Source organism: Xenopus tropicalis, chromosome 7, assembly GCF_000004195.4.
Source record: "Xenopus tropicalis strain Nigerian chromosome 7, UCB_Xtro_10.0, whole genome shotgun sequence".
In the NCBI taxonomy this organism is placed as follows: Eukaryota; Metazoa; Chordata; class Amphibia; order Anura; family Pipidae; genus Xenopus; species Xenopus tropicalis.
In genome coordinates this window covers 57,544,069-57,563,746 of record NC_030683.2, presented here as the reverse complement: position 1 = coordinate 57,563,746, position 19,678 = coordinate 57,544,069, and the positions used below count along the sequence as shown (strand labels likewise).

The window sequence follows — 19,678 nt, the reverse complement described above, 5'->3', positions numbered from 1 at the left end:
AAATACGCTATCCGCAATGGCAATAAAACATTTTTTTCAGGCAAGAATAAAAACGATGCGATAAAAAAAAAAAAATTTACATAAGTGTGTAAGTGTGTGTGTACACATGGCAAAATGTGTTTTATGTGCATGTGTGTGCAAGTACAGTTGTGTGAAAAACTATTTGCCCCCTTCCTGATTTCTTATTCTTTTGCATGTTTGTCCCACTTAAATGTTTCTGCTCATCAAAAACCATTAACTATTAGTCAAAGATAACATAATTGAACACAAAATGCAGTTTTTAAATGAAGGTTTTACGTTATTAAGGGAGAAAAAAAACTCCAAATCTACATGGCCCTGTGTGAAAAAGTGATTGCCCCCCTTGTTAAAAAATAACTTAACTGTGGTTTATCACACCTGAGTTCAATTTCTGTAGTCACCCCCAGGCCTGATTACTGCCACACCTGTTTCAATCAAGAAATCACTTAAATAGGAGCTACCTGACACAGAGAAGTAGACCAAAAGCACCTCAAAAGCTAGACATCATGCCAAGATCCAAAGAAATTCAGGAACAAATGAGAACAAAAGTAATTGAGATCTATCAGTCTGGTAAAGGTTATAAAGCCATTTCTAAAGCTTTGGGACTCCAGCGAACCACAGTGAGAGCCATTATCCACAAATGGCAAAAACATGGAACAGTGGTGAACCTTCCCAGGAGTGGCCGGCCGACCAAAATTACCCCAAGAGCGCAGAGACAACTCACCTGAGAGGCCACAAAAGACCCCAGGACAACATCTAAAGAACTGCAGGCCTCACTTGCCTCAATTAAGGTCAGTGTTAACGATTCCACCGTAAGAAAGAGACTGGGCAAAAACGGCCTGCATGGCAGATTTCCAAGGCGCAAACCACTTTTAAGCAAAAAGAACATTAAGGCTTGTCTCAATTTTGCTAAAAATCATCTCAATGATTGCCAAGACTTTTGGGAAAATACCTTGTGGACCGACGAGACAAAAGTTGAACTTTTTGGAAGGTGCGTGTCCCGTTACATCTGGCGTAAAAGTAACACAGCATTTCAGAAAAAGAACATCATACCAACAGTAAAATATGGTGGTGGTAGTGTGATGGTCTGGGGTTGTTTTGCTGCTTCAGGACCTGGAAGGCTTGCTGTGATAGATGGAACCATTAATTCTACTGTCTACCAAAAAATCCTGAAGGAGAATGTCCGGCCATCTGTTCGTCAACTCAAGCTGAAGCGATCTTGGGTGCTGCAGCAGGACAATGTCCCAAAACACACCAGCAAATCCACCTCTGAATGGCTGAAGAAAAACAAAATGAAGACTTTGGAGTGGCCTAGTCAAAGTCCTGACCTGAATCCTATTGAGATGTTGTGGCATGACCTTAAAAAGGCACTTCATGCTAGAAAACCCTCAAGTAAAGCTGAATTACAACAATTCTGCAAAGATGAGTGGGCCAAAATTCCTCCAGAGCGCTGTAAAAGACTCGTTGCAAGTTATCGCAAACGCTTGATTGCAGTTATTGCTGCTAAGGGTGGCCCAACCAGTTATTAGGTTCAGGGGGCAATTACTTTTTCACACAGGGCCATGTAGGTTTGGATTTTTTTTCTCCCTAAATAATAAAAACCCTCATTTAAAAACTGCATTTTGTGTTTACTTGTGTTATCTTTGACTAATAGTTAAATGTGTTTAATGATCAGAAACATTTTGTGGGACAAAAGAATAAGAAATCAGGAAGGGGGCAAATAGTTTTTCACACCACTGTAAGTGCGAGTGCTGTGAAGGTGTGAAACCCCCTCAAAAATGTATGTGTGTGTGTTTAAGTATAAAGGTGGCCATACACGGGCCGACTATAGCTGCCGATATCGGTCCCTTGGACCGATTCGGCAGCTAATCGGCCCGTGTATGGGGAGAGCAGAGCGGCCTGGCCGACCGATATCTGGCCTGAAATTGGCCAGATCTCGATCGGCCAGGTTAGAAAATCTGGTCGGATCGGGGACCGCATCGGCTCGTTGATGCGGTCCCCGATCCGACTGCCCCATTGCCGCCCACATAATCCGATCGTCTGGCCCCAGGGCCAAACGATCGGATTATTATTTTTACCTAAATGGTCCCCGATATCGCCCACCCGTAGGTGGGGATATCGGGGAAGATCCGCTCTGCTCGTGTATGGCCACCTTAAGTGTGTATTAGTGTAATATGTGTGTGTATGTGTGTTTGTGGCACCTACCCTATGTCAAGATGCTGGAGATCGCTGGTGGGAGACAACAGACCCAGGGACAGCAGCAGCTGCGTTGAAGAATCCTCAGTAGGCGGCACAGGAAGCGAGGGGAGCAGAGAGGGGGGAACGCAGGAAGAAAGCTGGCGTTTCCTATGGGGCCCCTGGGCGATCGCGCCCAAGGGGCCACCAGTTACCCCCCTCTGCTCGTTCTCTAGGGTTAAGCGCCAAGCGCAGAAAACGAGCGCAGGATAAAGAAAACGTAGTGCCTAATGCCTTTTTATGCCAGCACGTAGGAGCTACGTGCTCGGCGCTCAAAGGGTTAAAGGAGAAGGAAAGGCAAAAACTAAGTAAGCTTTATTAGAAAGGTCTATGTAAATACAGCCATTAGCAAAAGATTAGTTGTGTCTGTTTTCCTCTGCCAGAGACACACAGCTCTTTGCTTTCTGCTCTTTCCTCCCCCCCCTCCCTCAAGAATGCTAAGAACTCACGCCCCCCCCCCTTAGGAATGTGGCTCTGAGCCAATCAGCAGGAAGCTGACTCATAGGGCTACATTCATCAAATCACAAGTTCGAATCCTGAATGGGAAAAATTCGGATTGGATACAATAATTTTGAAGATCGCAAATATCACGAAAATGCTTACGAAAAAAATCGTATTAGTCACAATAATATCGTATTGGCGATCCGAAATGTTCATACTGAATTTCGTACCGATTGTAAACAGCAGGAAAACCTTTCCGACTTTTTCCGATTTTGGAAGCCTCCCATAGGAATCAATGGCACTCTGCAGCTCCAACCTGGCCCAAGGAAAGTCACGATAACGAAGCTTGAATGAATCCTAAACTTTTGTACTCTGCGCAACAATACGATTTTGTCTTAATAATTTTGTCGTAAGGTACTTTGTTGCACAAAATACGCTCGGAGCGTTCGTGCATTAATAAATGTCCCCCTTAGTCTTACACACTGAGCATGTTCACTTTGTCTCCGTGTCTGTGCAGAAGTTTGGCATTATGGGAACTTTCTTTACACAGCTCAGCGTTTTTTCTTCCTGGTTGGCTTCTGATCATCTGAATGGGAGAAATATGGGGAGACTAGAGGGCACTATTGAGACAACTGAAGGTATGCCTGCAGCTTGAGATAAACTCTTTATTAGCCTTTCCTTCTCCTTTAAATAGTCAGCATACACCTGCCATCATTTAAAGTGCCTCTGATTAACCCCAAATAAAGTTCAGCTGCTCTAGTTGGTCTTTTTTTTTAGTCGCATCCCACAGCAAAAGCCATTGTCCACAGAGAGTTTTCAAAGCATCAGAGGGATCTCATTATTAAAATATATCAGTCAGGAGAAGGGTACAAAAGAATTTCCAAGGCATTAGATATACCATGGAACACAGTGAGACAGTCATCATTAAATGGAGAAAATATGGCACAACAGTGACATTACCAAGAACTGGACGTCCCTCCACAATTGATGAAAAGACGAGAAGAAAACTGGTCAGGGAGCCTACAAAGAGGTCTACAGCAACATTAAAGGAGCAGCAGGGATATCTGGCAAGTACTGGCTGTGTGGTACATGTGACAACAATCTTCCGTATACTTTATATGTCTGGGCTATGGGGTAGAGTGGCAAGACAAAAGCCTTTTCTTACGAAGAAAAACATCCAAGCCAGGCTACATTTTGCAAAAACACATCTGAAGTCTCCCAAAAGCATGTGGGAAAAGGTGTTATGGTCTGATGAAACCAAGGTTGAACTTTTTGCCCATAATTCCAAAAAATATGGCACAAAAACAATACTGCACATCACCAAAAGAACACCATACCCTTTGGGGCTGTTTTTCTTCAGCTGAAACTGAGGCCTTAGTTAAGATAGAGGGAATTATGAACAGTTCCAACAGTTTGGCAGAGTGGCATGGATGAGAGATTGCAGAGGTGTTGGGTCTGGCAGCAGTATTCAATTTTGGACTGGAGAAGGGAGAGGAAAGCTAATTAATAAAGAGTTACAGTAGTGCAGGCGTCATATGATGAGAGAGTGAATATGAATTTTGGCATCATCTTTGGTGATAAATTATCGTGTTTTAGAAATATTTTTTAGGTAAAAGTGACATGATTGAATAAGTGATAGGAATATGAGGAGTGAAGGACAGGGCAGAATTGAGGATAACTCCAAGGCACCAGGGCCTGGGAAAATGGGGTGACAGTAGAATTGTTAACTGTGATAGATAGCTCAGACATTATGGGCGTAAGATGGGGTAAAGAGGACCAATTCTGTCTTAATGTATATGTTTTAATATAGGAGGGATCAAGAGAAGGTTTTTTTCAGAATAAGGGCTACAAAGTGCATGTTTCAGTTGAGAGGGAAAGATTCCATTAAAGAGTGAGAGATTAAATAGATAAATTATGGCTTTGATAAGACAGGGATTGGCCATTGCGTAGATATTTGGAAGGAATGGGATCAAGTGGGCAGGTAGTAAGGTGAGAGGCAGCAAAAAGTTTTGAGACTTCCTCTTCAGTCACCGGGGGAGAAGGAGCCAAGAAGAGACTGGGTAGCGTGGAGGGAGGCTAATGGTTACTTTAAATGTACAGCAGGGAGAGAGAAGGAATCTTACCCCACCCCCTGCCCTGTTTCCAGGTCTGGAAGTGTGTGTAACGTAGACTCCCATAAGACTGGGCAGCAGGTGAGGCAGTGTCTGTAGAAGAAAACCAGGTTTCAGTTATTGCAAATAAGTTAAAGGAATTAGATATAAGTTAAAAGAACAAGATTTTGAACAGTGGCTTTGGGTACAGGGATAAGGTTTCTGTACAAGGTGGGTTTGGAGAACGTGTCCCTAAAAAAACAGGGATAGGGTAAGGGCCATGGTTGGGGGAAATATTACCAGCTGCTAGTTAATTGTAGCTATGGAACAATACCTTTCTAACTTGTTGGAGGAAGTAGCAGGGAATATTTTAAGAAACACGAAAGTGCAAAGAGAAGTAATACAGGATAAAACATTTTATAGGTAAGAAGTGACAAACTACCAGGTGCAAACAAAATTGTTTTCTTGTGATTGCAGCTTTGTTCAGTGTTGATTGAGGATAATCCAGTGCCTTGTCAATGTCTTGTCCAACGGCCCTGTTTAACTGCCAATTTTACTAGCACTTGTTAGAAAATGTTAGAACTACTGCCATGCCTCTGACACTAGTGCCATCTAGGCTAGACTGAATTTACATGTGGCTGAGAAAACCATATTCAATGTTAAAAATTTGTAGTCTACTATGTCAATGATCCCTTCAGTAAAATATAGAGAAATACAGAAAGGTACAGTGGCTTGCAGAAGTATTCGGCCCCCTTGAACTTTTCCACATTTTGTCACATTACAGCCACAAACATGAATCAATTTTATTGGAATTCCACGTGAAAGACCAATACAAAGTGGTGTACACGTGAGAAGTGGAACGAAAATCATACATGATTCCAAACATTTTTTACTAATAAATAACTGCAAAGTGGGGTGTACGTAATTTTTCAACACCCTGAGTCAATACTTTGTAGAACCACCTTTGACTGCTATTACAGCTGACCAGTCTTTTAGGGTATGTCTCTACCAGCTTTGCACATCTAGAGACTGAAATCCTTGCCCATTCTTCTTTGCAAAACAGCTCCAGCTCAGTCAGATTAGATGGACAGCGTTTGTGAACAGCAGTTTCCAGATCTAAATCCAATCGAGAATCTGTGGCAAGATCTGAACTTTGACTGGGCCATTCTAACACATGGATATGTTTTGTTTTAACCACAAAAAATCAAATGGCACTCAGGGCTGCAAACAAGGGAAAACCCTTAAAAAGTTTATTGCGGAGGTGCAACGTTTCGGGGCAACGTGACCCCTTTATCAAGCTTATGGGCCTCTTGGCTGCATTTCTGATCAGCGCTCTCCTTGTTCGGCCTGTGAGTTTAGGTGGACGGCCTTGTCTTGGTAGGTTCACAGTTGTGCCATACTCCTTCCATTTCTGAATGATTGCTTGAACAGTGCTCCGTGGGATGTTCAAGGCTTTGGAAATCTTTTTGTAGCCTAAGCCTGCTTTAAATTTCTCAATAACTTTATCCATGACCTGTCTGGTGTGTTCTTTGGACTTCATGGTGTTGTTGCTCCCAATATTCTCTTAGACAACCTCTGAGGCCGTCACAGAGCATCTGTATTTGTACTGACATTAGATTACACACAGGTGCACTCTATTTAGTCATTAGCACTCATCAGGCAATGTCTATGGGCAACTGACTGCACTCAGACCAAAGGGGGCTGAATAATTACGCACACCCCACTTTGCAGTTATTTATTTGTAAAAAATGTTTGGAATCCTGTATGATTTTCGTTCCACTTCTCACGTGTACACCACTTTGTATTGGTCTTTCACGTGGAATTCCAATAAAATTGATTCATGTTTGTGGCTGTAATGTGACAAAATGTGGAAAAGTTCAAGGGGGCCGAATACTTTCGCAAGCCACTGTATATTATTAACAAGCAGTGTTTCAGTTACCCAGTCTTTTGCGAGGGAATTGGAAGATGAAAATGCAGCACTAATAGAGGAAGTAGCTGGGGCAGATAAGTGCTCTGGAAGGAAAATTATTGGGCAGTACCTCTATACAACATACCTTCCAACATTTAGGCCACGTCCCCATAACAAGCCCATTTTACAAAACCACACCTGAAAAGCATAACATACACAAAGTGCACCAGAAGACAGACACGGTGGCCCCAATCATTTTATGACATATTATGGCCCTAAGGATTTCATTACGCACTGTGGCACCTGTATATCATTACAGACTCAGGGTAGCACAAGCATTCCATGCTACATATTGACCCTCAGCATCTCTAATACCCATTTCTAAACAACTGAAAATCACCAGAGCTGTATGAAGTCCCATCAGTAGAAAGGACACACAGACATTGGTAGCCAGGGCCCCCCTAAAACACTGGTAGCCAGGTGTTACGTTTTGCATTGGTGCCAGGGCAGAGAACCCCTAAAACATTGCTAGCCAGCCCAGGACCCCCTAAAACATTGCTGGTCCCCCAGTGTCCCCATACTATGGGCCGCTCCCCACTGCAGCATCCTCCAGCTCCCTCCCAACGTCCTCCCCAACATCCTCCAGCTCCCTCCCAGCATCCTCCAGCTCCCCCTTAGCATCCCCCAGTTCCCCCCCAGTATCCTCCATCTCCGCCCTAGCATCCTCCAGCTACCTCCCAGCGTCCTCCCCAGCATCTCCCTTAACGTCCTCCAGCTCCCCCCCGTGTCCTCCAGCTCCCCCGCAACATCCTCCCCAGCGTCCCCCTGCTTCCTGTGGCTCCCCCCACCAACTGCCGGCTTCCTCCAGCTGCGTCCCCCGGTTCTTCTTCTACCCGTGACATGTCACACTTGTCTCTCGGGAGCACCGCATTCACCTAAATGAATGGAACTGTGCGGAAGAAGCAGAAGAAGTGGTGCTCCCGAGAGACATGAGCTGGGGGGGCAGCCGGAGGAAGTGGGACATTTGAAGAAGAAACTGGGACTGCGGGACAGGGTGGAGAAATCGGAACTGTCCTGCGTAAAGCGGGGCAGTTGGGAGGTATGCTTACAAGGTAATTCAAAATCAACTAAAGAAAATGAACTGCCTCTGCTCCGACTGCCCCCACACTATGCCTCCCACTCATCTTCTTGGCCCAGCTCCCGCAAGGGCACGTGTGCTGCAACGAGCACCGAATCCCCAGGACTTAAAGATAGGCCAAACTAGGGAATTGCAGGAAGAAGGGGTGCCTCTTGTGGCTACCCTTAGTTCGGGCCCTGGACATTCTCTACAATGACATATACATCTTTAAAGTATCTTTTTCTGACTTACAAACCAGCAGTGTTGAAGTGTATAGAGACTGGAAGGCTTGTCGATTCAGCAAAACTCAGAAGACCCTGGCAGTAACAAAAATAACATATAATGAATAAGGAATGAAAAAAGGACCCTAGGCAGGCTATTTACATTACAAAGAATACGGTCATGTACCACACCTTGGGGTTGAGTCACTAAAGTGTGATAAATTTTATCGCACGTTTTTTTGCGTTAAATAAGTCGCGACAATTCACAACAGTATTACCGCGCAGAAATGAATACGAACGCATGATTCACAAACACTTAGGCGCGCTAAATATCGCATTGGTCTACGTGAAAATTAACACCTACTTCAGGCAGGCGATAATTATAGAAAAATACAGTAAATTAGCTTTTGGCAATAAAATATGAACTTAGCAGTGGGATTTATTCAAGTATGTGTTTTTTTACGAAGTTTTACAAAAGTATTGGCATGTATGGCTAACATGGTGTGCATATTCGCTACTATAGCTGTGAATATCTAGTCGCCACAATATTCGCTACTATAGGGCGTTTTGTCGCGACAAATACATTACACTGTATATTTTGGCGACTATTCGCCATTTGTAATCTCGTGATAGGCGCGACTTGCGGCCATTTTGTGTCAGAGCCTGCAGTGATTCAGAGAGTCAACATGCCTGTGGTATCAGAGCTACGTCTGGTGGAGAGGCGCTACATCTGCCGCTATCTCCTGCGCTCATCCTATGATAGGCAGCCGCTGGGGATGGTAGGGGTCCACGAAAGGAAGAGGGCAATCCTCCGCAGGCTGATGCGGAGGTTAGAACACCGTTTTGCCCTCCGAATGGACCTCAGAACTCTCCAGCGGATATGGTCGGATATGAAGCGCAGGAGTCCAGAATTAATAGCTGAAATAGCGGAAGGTAATTATTGTACTTTTAAAAATGTAAGAAATGTATATTCTATATATATGTGTATATATGCATGTTTTTTCAAAAACCACACACAATAAAGTTCACAATAAAGAGGGAATTTTAAATATGTTGTGGCATTTTGAAAAAAAAAAAAAAAAATCTATCTATATATATATATATATATATATATATATATATATATATATATATATATATATATATATATATATATATATATATATATATTGAAATAAAGACCAGCAACACCGGATCTATTGCAAACAATCAATTATATATTGAAAAATACATGAACAGCCAACGTTACGTTTCGGTCGGGACCGAAAGGTGTGTCCCAACCACACCTTTTAGCTATGATGTATTTATAAGGATGTTTTATTACGGCCGTTTGTATCTTGAGAAAGGCTCTAGGCCGGAGCCGAAACGTTGATCAGATGGCAATTTTGGAATAAAAATCAAGTTTTTAAGCTAAGACCCTGGAGTGCGCTTATTAGTTGATGAATATGTGAGATTTCCCAAGCTGCACCCGGGCATAATCGTACAGTGATTCAAGGTGAAATCTGGAGTGCGGATCGTTTTGTGGATATATATATATATATATATATATATGTTTTTTTTTGTGTATGAATATATATATATATATAATATATTTAAATAACATCTTGCAATACTATCTCACAGAACTTCAGCTGGATGTAGCGCCTCATCCAGAGGCCCAACCCCAGGCCCCCCAGGCTGCAGAGGCTCCCCAGGCACCTGACGCCCCTGAGGCCCCCGAGGCCGATTTTGCTCCCCTGGCCAAAGACTTGGAAGAGGCAAGTCCTCCGACCGAAGAAGTGGGGACCCAGACATCACCATCCCGAATAGACCTCACTCTTTGGTCCATACAAGAGGACATTGCCTCCATGAAGGCCCAGTTGGCCAGAGTAGAGCAGAAAGTGGACACATTTATGGGCAGCAAGCCCTAAGTTTTTATCTTTTTATATTTCAAGTTTTTAAAATTTTATTGTAAAAATAAAAGTTGTTTTATTTTTGTACTTTGTAATGTCTAATTATTTATCCTTCATTGATATGGTATTCTATACTTTCATGTAGTTTCTCCTCCACTCTTACATTTAGCAGTAACAGCATTAAAATGCCATATGGTTTAAATGTTTGCAAATATTCTGGCAACAATTTCGTCTTTAGGCCATTTTACTGAATAGTAAAGCTTGCGTTAATTATATATATTTGTTCCCATTTAATAAAGTGCCCATAACATATTTGCCATTTTTTTTGCAAATAAACATTTATACAGCACCTCTCTAGCACTTCTGTGCTCTCCCAGGGCAAAATGTCGCCAGCTTTATGCTGCCGATTGCCGCGTGCGTAATGTCGCGACAATTAGCGAGTGTGTAAAAGCTATCGCACTTGCGATAATTAGCGTGCATGCAAAAAGTAGTGCACACGTTATTTAGCGCGACTAAAATATTGCATGCAGTATCGCGCGTAAATTAGCGCAAGTGTGCTAATAGTGAATCGTGCGTTAAGTCGCGAAAATTTAGAAGCAATAAAATTTTTAACGCATGCTATAAATAGCGCATGTTAAAACGCACTTTAGTGAATCAGCCCCCTTGTGTCTAAACCCCTTATCCTTTTAGAATGCAAGATCTTCTGGACAGAACCCTCCTTACCTGTTGTGTTGTTTTTTGGTTATTGCTGTATGTATTTATTGTTCAATGTATACACATTTCTATGCATTTATTATACGTTAAATGTTGGCACATTGTAATAAAGCAATAAATAATAATAGTGTTAAACTCTTTTAAAACCAATAGTAGTTGAATTATATACTTGCTCCTGCTTTAGATAAATAGTAAATAATGATAACACACAATATCGGTGTGGTATAATAACTTATAAAGTTTGCTTTGTATGCCTTAAGCTCCAGACATGCAACCAAACTCAGACTTCTATAGCTAACATTATATGTAGAGCAATACACTCACCAGGGTGTTACAATGGTTTGCCTTTGCCTATTGTAGTGCAAACAAGTTACTAAATGAATTACACCGAACACTATTGTGGTTAACTTATGTATTATATTTCTTACCCGGAATTCACGCAAACAGAAGGTTATGTCACTCTGTTTCTTTAGCTGGTATACCAGAAATTCATCCCTACTCAGGGATAGCTCTGTTAGCATGGTTTTAGTTGAATCTGAGGGACAGGTAAACAGGTAAATACCAATTTAAGAGCAATAACAAAAGTAGAATTATTTATTTATAATATAAATGTTCAAAAAGTATATTCAGTTTCTGTGTTGTCTAGCACTGTGCAGTGAGTAAATGGAACACACAAAAGAGAGAAAGTAGTCATCTGAAACATATTTGTAAACAAGGGCCTAGGTCAAGATTAACACTTAAACTGCAGAAAAAGTGCCTCGCACTTTGTTTCGCAGTTATAGATTCTCTCTGCAGAAGCACTTACATACATTAATACACACATACAGCACACAAATTAGCAGGTTTTTTTTTTCATTTTGCACACTTATATACACTCATATACACACTTACACACTGGGGGAGATTTACTAATCCACAAACGGATCCAAAGCGCCCGAGTGCGTTTTTTCATAATGATTGGTATTTTGCGATTTTTTCGTAGCCGTTACGACTTGAGCGAATTGTCGCGACTTTTTCGTTGCCGTCGTGAAAAAATCGGAAAGGTTTGCCCACCGTTTATTAGTGCTCAATACAAAAAAGTCGCGACGGCGACGAAAAAAAATTGCAAAAAATACGAAAAAGGCGCAAAATGTTCCGATTTTTTCCCATTCGGGATTCGGATTTGTGGATTAGCAAATCAGCCCCACTGTCACACAACTTTTACCTATGTACACACAAACTTTTATTCATTATTATTTTTTTCCCATTTTACCACTCGTTTTTAGTTTCTTTTCCCTAAAAACTGTTTATTTTGAAAGCATGACTATTGGATCAGATATTCTGACCACTAATTACACGGTCGTGTGACTTACTTTGTTGTTTCACTGATTTGCACAATTATTGTGGTTTTATTGCATTTTTATCCCTATATTAGTATTCCTAATCTGTTTTTAGCATAGGTTTGCCGTGTGTAACTTTGGTGTACAAAAATAACTTTACCTATTTTGAATTCATCAGAATGTGTACAAAAATATATGGTTTTCTGGGGTCTCTGTATAGTTAGGGGGTGTTACGGCACATAATGGAGATAACTGAGATGGCAGGTGAGAAATCCATATGCGCTATTTTTCATTTCATGCATTATCCCACATAAAGAATGTAAATGTGTTGATTTTGCAGGAGCTGAAATGACAGATCATATGGGGGTACGTTCCCATTGGGGCCCCTACATGCCACATATTTAGGTAAACCTATACATATTAGGCATCAAACTGTTCAGTGGATCCCTGGCTTTCAAATTTATGGCGTTTTATCTTGGTAACTAATGCTATGTGGGAGATAATATGCTGCAAAATGGAAGCTTTGAGGGGATTTTTGGAAATATCATCAAAATTGCTAACTTTAGAAAAGCTTTGCGGCTTGGTACTTTGGAGTAGAAAGACACGGGTACCCATTTTAGATTCGGGGGAATGTGTACTTTCCAAAAATATATGACTTTCTGGGGTAAGTGTACTTTATACTAGCTTTATTCCACATATAATGATGTAAATGTGTTGATTTTGGAGCTGAAATGACAGAAATGAAAGATCATATGGGGGTATGTTCACATTGGGGCCCCTACATGCCACATGCTTAGGTAAACCTATACATGTTGGGCATCAAACTGTTCAGTGGACCCCTGGTGTTCATATTTAGGGTGTTTTATTTGGTTACTTTATGACCAGTAGGAGATAAGATACTATAGACTGGAAGCTTTGAAGCAATTTTTTTAAAAATTTCACAAATTTTGATAAAAACCAATAACTTTAGGAAAGCATTGCGACTAGATAGTTTGGAGTAGACAGAATCTGTGCTTTCCAAAAATGTATAGTGGAATTGTGTTATGTGGAAATGTGTTAATGGAATTATTGGCCTTGAAATCTAAAGTATGCAGCTTTCTGAAGCAGTGATTTAGAAATTTGGTAGTGTACTGCTGGGCGTTTCTGACATATACAAGTGAGAAATCTCCATTAAACTATGAATATTTGGTATTGGCACGTTCAGGAAGATGTTTTAAAGTCATTGTGGATAGGACAAGTTTAGTTTAGGATACTTGAGTTTAGGCTATGGGGATTGTTTTTCAATCACTGTTCTAATATCGCTGTTGAACTGAATGTCTTTAAAAGAGACATATAGCGTATGTGAGAACACCCTAATCTTGTAGACTAGTGCTGTCCAACTTCTGTGGTACAGAGGGCCAAAATTTTTCTGGCCTACATGGTGGAGGGAAGCCAGTTTTGACCACTCCACTTTTATTAAATGCAGCCACTTCAAACCACACCCATTTTATTACAAGGGCTTTTAAGACCATACCCACATTAATGGAGGTAGCGCAGCAAAAACCCTAATGTATGCTGCTCACTGCAGGGATATAACCCTTCATTCATATGTGAAAGAAGTTTATTATGTCCTCTTGAGACTTCCACAGGGTAGGCATGTTGATTAAAGGGTATAGCACAGCAACCCCAGCACATAAGTACACACTTTAGGGACCATATAATGACAACAACAACTTAATAAAAAAATATTATGGAAAATAATATTTTCTATAATATAAAATACAAATATCAGAAATATGAATTATTTTATGCACGAAAATACAATTGATTTGAAAAGTTCAATGTCTCCTGAACGCGCCAATACCAAATATATATAGTTTTATGGAGATTTCTCACTTGTATAGGTGAAAAAGTCCCAGCAGTACGCTACTAACTTTCTAAAGCACTGCTCCAGAAATTTGAGTACTTTAAATTTCAAGACCAAATATTCCACTTAAAGTAGGTTTACCCTAGAAAAACTATACATTTTTGTGTTGATGAATCCAAAGTAGGCACAACTGCCTTTCTACTCCAAATCACCAAGTTGCAATGCTTTCCTAGATGTGCCAATATTTATAAAAAAAAAAAATAATAATAATTTCAAAGCTCCCACATATCATTAGATACCAAGATAAAACGCCCTAAATATGAATGCCAGGAGTCCACTAACCAGTTTGATACCCAATGTGCATAGGTTTACCAAAATTTGTGGCATGTAGGAGGCCCCAAAATGAAAATACCCATATGATGTATCATTTCTGTCATTTCAGTTACTGCAAACATTTACTGTATTTTAGAAGGAGTAAAAAACACAAAGTTTACCCCAGTTAGAAGAGGGTGTGCACACTTATGCAACCACATTATTTTAGTTTTTTTGGTTTTCTTCCCTCCACCTAAAAGATTTCAGTTTGTTTTTCAATTGTGTGGTACAGTTTATAGGTCACATTAAAGGTGGAAAAAGTTCTGAAAATTATTTATCTTTGTCTCATTTTTGTACAGCACAGGAACCTGACATTTTATCAGGGATGTGTAGACTTTTTATATCCACTGTACATAGGTTTATCAAAGTACATAGCACTTACAGACACAAAAATAAGCCTAGTGCACACTATTGTTATGGCTTACATTTATCTTATTCATGAACACAATGGCAGTTTTTTGTGCGGTAAAAGAGGAAAAATGTAGGGTGACCCCTGAAAACCATATATATTTTTGGAATGTACATATTCAGACAAATCCAACATGGTTAAAGACACTTTTCTAGACCAAAGTACCAATCTGCAAAGCTTTCTTAAAGTTAGTGGTTTTTATGACTTTTCTAAAAATTGCCAAAAATTGTTGCAATTTGGTGCATTTATCTTATAAAATGTCTTACATACAATGACACATCACCCTAAACATGAATGCCAGAGGTCTACTGAACAGTTTGATGTCCAATATGCATAGATTTACCCAAGTATGTGATTATGTACGGACTCAAAATGAAAGTAATGCATGTGAATTTTCTAGCCTGCCAACTCAGTTTCTGCTAACAGAGCCCCCAACTCCATATTATGTGTTCTAAGACCCCCTAACTGTACAAAGACCCCCAGAAAACAATATATTTTTGGAAAGTACACATTCTGACAAATCAAACATGGGTAAGGGCATCTATCTATACCAAACATAGCTTTCCTAAACTTGGAAGTTTTGATGTCATTTCTGAAAATCACCTAAAAACGTTGCAATTTGCTGCATTCATCTCAATGTTTTATATACAATGGCACTCAAAATATGAAGGTCTACTAAACAGTTTGATGTCCAACATACATAGATATACTAAAGTATGCGGTATGTATGGCCCCCAAATGAAAATAGTGCATATGAATTTTCTCATCAGCCAACTCAGTTTCTACATGACCCCCCCCCAATTGCATATTATTACTGTACCTGAAAACCATATATTTTTAAAAAGTACACATCAGAAAAACCTAACGTGGGTAAAGACACCTTTCTACACCAAGGTACCAATCTGCAAAGCTTTCTTAAAGTAAACATTTTTAAATCACCCCATATACAAATGCAAAAGGGCTACTGAACAGTTTGATGCCCAATATAAATAGATTTACCTAAGTACGTGGTTATGTACAGACTCCAAATGAAAGTAATGCATGTGAATTTTCTAGCCTGCCAACTTGGCTTCCCAAGCAGAGCCTATAATGTATTGTAAGACCCACTAATTGTGTACACAGACCCCCAGGAAACACTGCAATAAAATCAATCTATAAAAATTAATTATTTTAGAGCATGGTTAGTGGTCAGATTACCTGATCCAATGGTCACCCTGTGAAATAAATCGTTTTTAGGGGAAAAACAAAAGACAAAATGATAAAATAAGGAACTAAAAAAAAAAAAAAAAAAAGTATGCGTGTCTGTGTCCAAAAATGTGTCTATGTGTAAATATGTGAGCAGGAGGGTCCTTGGCTGAACTGAGGGTCCTAGGATCGCAGAATTTCTGCAGCAGGAAGTGCATGGGCCGGCTCAGGGGGGCTGCAGGAGGAAGCTTTAAAAGCAGATACAAGTGCGATCGAGTCTGCAGTAAGAAGTCAGGGCCCTGTGACAATCGTGTCGCAGGACCGACTTGCCAGTCCCCTTGGCTCATTGCAAAAGCCGCCAGTGAAGACAGAAAAGCTTGATCTGCAAAGAATGTATGTGAATGTGATACGTGCTTGGCAGATAAAGCCTGTTCTCTGAAGCACTTTCTTTAGAACCTTTTGAGAAACCTCGTAAATTTCCGCAACAGTACCTTTTAAATAACTGCCAAAGTATCTATGTATAAAACATTTAATTGGACAGTACTTTGTAAACTAAACTCTTCTCTGAAACTAAGGGATTAAGTATTTTACCATGCAGTCGTTTCATACATACAGTCACATAGGGTTGAAAAAAGTCCATCAAGTTCAACCTTTCCAAGTAAACCCAGCACACACAAACCTATACTGACCTATTTATACACTCACAATCATAAACCATATATACCAACAGCAATACTAACTGCAGATTTTAGTTTCAATATAAATTTAACTTATAATATTGTAAAAAAAATAATGATTTACTGCACAGAAGCATTTTCAGGCATGTGGAATTTGGGGATATTAAAATAATAAGAAAAACTTAGAGAAACTCTCCCAATAGTGTATGTGTTTTTGGCAAATTTACTGAAGTTGGGGAAACAGTTAAAATCAAAAGCATCCACATTTAGGAACTTCATGCTTGGCCTGGTTGTGCCTGATGGCGCTAACTACCTGTTTTCTCAAAGGGAGAAAAATAAAACCATTCATGTAAACATGCCCCAGAATATAGAATAAAAGTTGAATCAGAGTTTTAAAATACATACTAATTTACTTCATAGTTTACCCACCATCTTACCTATATCCTCCTCAACATAATTTCGCAGTGTAACTTTTCCACAAGGACTAGCCATTATTGTAATCTCTGCAAGAGTCTGAGGAAAGTGCATCACGGCATCAGAGAGCAGTCTAGAGTAAACAATCAGAGTAAAGAGAAATATATTAAAAATATACTGGATACAAATGAAAACATTTATGCCAATGTATTGTATCCTGACCCATAGGATACAATCCCTACAGAAAGAAATCATATTTACATAACAAGAAAGGAAAATTTTAGAACAAACTTCATGTTGGGTTGAAAAAAGTGAAGTCACTGAATGAAATCTGATCTGTTGTTGGCTTGGCCCACTTTTTCTAATCTTGGACCACAGTTATAAAGTAAAAGCCACTGAGCAAAGTTTGGGGACCCTGGTTTTAATAGTGTCTGAATGGCAGCAGTTTAAATTTCCCCACTGAAAGTCAACGAGTGATATCTGATTGGCAGTTGGTCACTCTACCCACTTTTTCTAACCTGGCACTTCAGTTACCCAGTGACTAACTCTGCAAAGTTTAGGGACTCTAGGATTAATAGTTAAAGAACGGCAGCAGTTTAAATTTAAACCAATATAAGTCAATAGGTAAATTGTGATTGGTGGGAGTGCCCTTTTTTTAACCTTGAGTCAAAGTCACCCAGTGACAAACAGTGGGCACCCTGGCAGCATTTTACATTTAAACCAATAAAATTCAATGGATGAAATTAGATTGGCTGTTAGTGGCCCAACCCACTTTTCCTATTTTTGAACTGCATTCCCCCAGTGACCAACTCTGCAAAGTTTGGGCACTCAGGCATAAAAATTGTGGGACTGACAGCATTTTACACTTCATGATTGAAAGTAAATAGGTGAAATGTAATTGGCTATTTGTGGCTCAGACCACTTTTTCTAACTTTGAACCGCAAACACCCAGTGACTAACTTTGGAAATGTAACAACCCAGGAATTAATACTTAAATAATGCTATCAGTTTAAATAAAAACCAATTAAATTTAATGGGTGGAAATGGATTGGCTGTTGGTGGTTCCACCCACTTGTTCTAACCCTGAATACATAGTCAGCCAGTGACTGACTGTGTAAAGTTTGGAAACCCTGACATAAATAATGTGAGAAAGGCAGCAAATTAATTTGATTTTAATTTAATTTAAACCAAAAAAATTCAATAGGTAAAGTCTGATTGGCTGATTTGGGAACTCTGGCATCAAACCAATAAAATTCAATAGGTGAAATCTGATTGGCTGTTGGTGGCTCCACCCACTTTTTCAAAACTAAAACTGCAGTCCCCTATTGACCAACTGTGAAAAGTTTGGTGACCCTGGTGTTAATACTGTGAGAATGGCAACAGGTTGAATTTCCCCATTGAAAGTCTATAGGTAAAATCTGATTGGCTGTTGGTGGCTCCGCCTACTTTTCCTTACTTTGAACCACAGTTACCTGGTGCCTAACTGCAAAATGTCAACCCTGGTGTTATTACTGTGAGAATGGCAGGTTGAATTTACGCCAAGTCAATAGGTAAAATCTCATTGGCTGTTCACAGCTCCACCCACTTTGGGCATCCAAGAATCATAATATTTTCATTCAGGCTGACCCCATGACTATGTGATTCAAGTTTGGTGGGTGTAGCCTCAAAGTTGTAAGATTGGCAGCAGTTTCAATGTTGTTGGCCCCTCCCACTTTGGGTCATCCAACAAATGTCGCTGTTTCATTCAGGGTGACTAGTGGGGAGTAGCTTCAAAGCTGTAAGTGTGGCAGCAGTTTGAAAATCTTCCCTGTCAAAGTCAATAGGAAAATTGGGGTGTTCGGAGCGGCGCCACAAAAAGATGGGGGGGGCGGGATCGCTTAGAAGAGCACAAAAAACCTGCTCCACTATAGGGCGAAGAAGTGTGGAGAGTTTGGTGTTGTACCCCTAAAATTGTAGGAGGAGTACCGTTTAGAAAAAGGGGGGCGCTAAGAAGAAAATGCGGAAGAATAAAGCTGAAGTCGAAGAACAGTATGTTGGGTTTTTCAACCCAACATAATAAGAGGTATGATACAACTTACTGTAGCATTACATTTTTAGCATATGAGTCTCTAGTTTGGTGGTACGGGTATGGGACCTGTTATACAGAATGCTCAAGAGTCTCTGTAATTTGGATCTCTTAACTCATTAAATCATTTAAACATGAAATGAACCTAGTAGAATTGTTTTAAATTTTCAAATAAGCATTAATTATATCTTAGTTGCAAACTACTGTGGGGGGGGGGTTAGTTGCCAGTGAGGTAAAGCAGAGACCTGGTTCACAGCTCAGTTACTACCACCCCCACTTGCTGACCCACAACTCAATAGGCCACTCATGAGGTGTGATCCCTGGATGGAAACGGAGTGTAGGATACCCAAAAGCCTTAAAAGTGATGTATCGTTAAGAGGCTTATAAATGGATCAGATAGCTACGGTTGTAGTCTACAATATATATTCATGACTCCTTCATGCCCCAACTTACATTCACAAATGCCATGTACGTCACGAATAGTGACTCCCTCAGTTCACACTAATGTGCCATAACCCACTACCACCAGCTCGTGCTGACACGAGTACAAAGCAGCAGCTATCTAGAGCTGCACAGTGGATTGAAGTGGTGCTATAACCACAAATACTCATGGCTATCAGGAGCCGTGCTGTTGTTGGGGGGGTTGTAAGGAAAATCAAGCAGCGTTTCTAATAAAGGAGACCACGGCTATCACAAGCTGCAATTACTATAAAGTACAAAGTCCGGCGTTCAGTGTTCCCGCAAGCCCATCTCC

The 19,678-nt window shown here is 40.3% G+C and overlaps 1 protein-coding gene across 3 annotated transcripts in view; it reads right to left on the bottom strand.

Annotated features, from left to right (window-relative positions):
- rad9a (RAD9 checkpoint clamp component A) overlaps positions 1–19,678 on the bottom strand; it is a 72,837-nt gene that overhangs the window by 8,691 nt on the left and 44,468 nt on the right. For 2 of the 3 annotated variants that reach the window (XM_018095342.2, XM_018095339.2), the window contains 4 exons: positions 16,883–16,992; positions 11,066–11,172; positions 8,063–8,127; positions 4,818–4,898 (listed from right to left, as the gene is read on the bottom strand). In XM_018095342.2, the coding sequence (XP_017950831.1) occupies positions 4,818–4,898; positions 8,063–8,127; positions 11,066–11,172; positions 16,883–16,992 (363 nt within the window). The remainder of the gene's footprint in view (positions 1–4,817; positions 4,899–8,062; positions 8,128–11,065; positions 11,173–16,882; positions 16,993–19,678) is intronic. The other variant, NM_001005810.1, reaches the window with a different exon arrangement.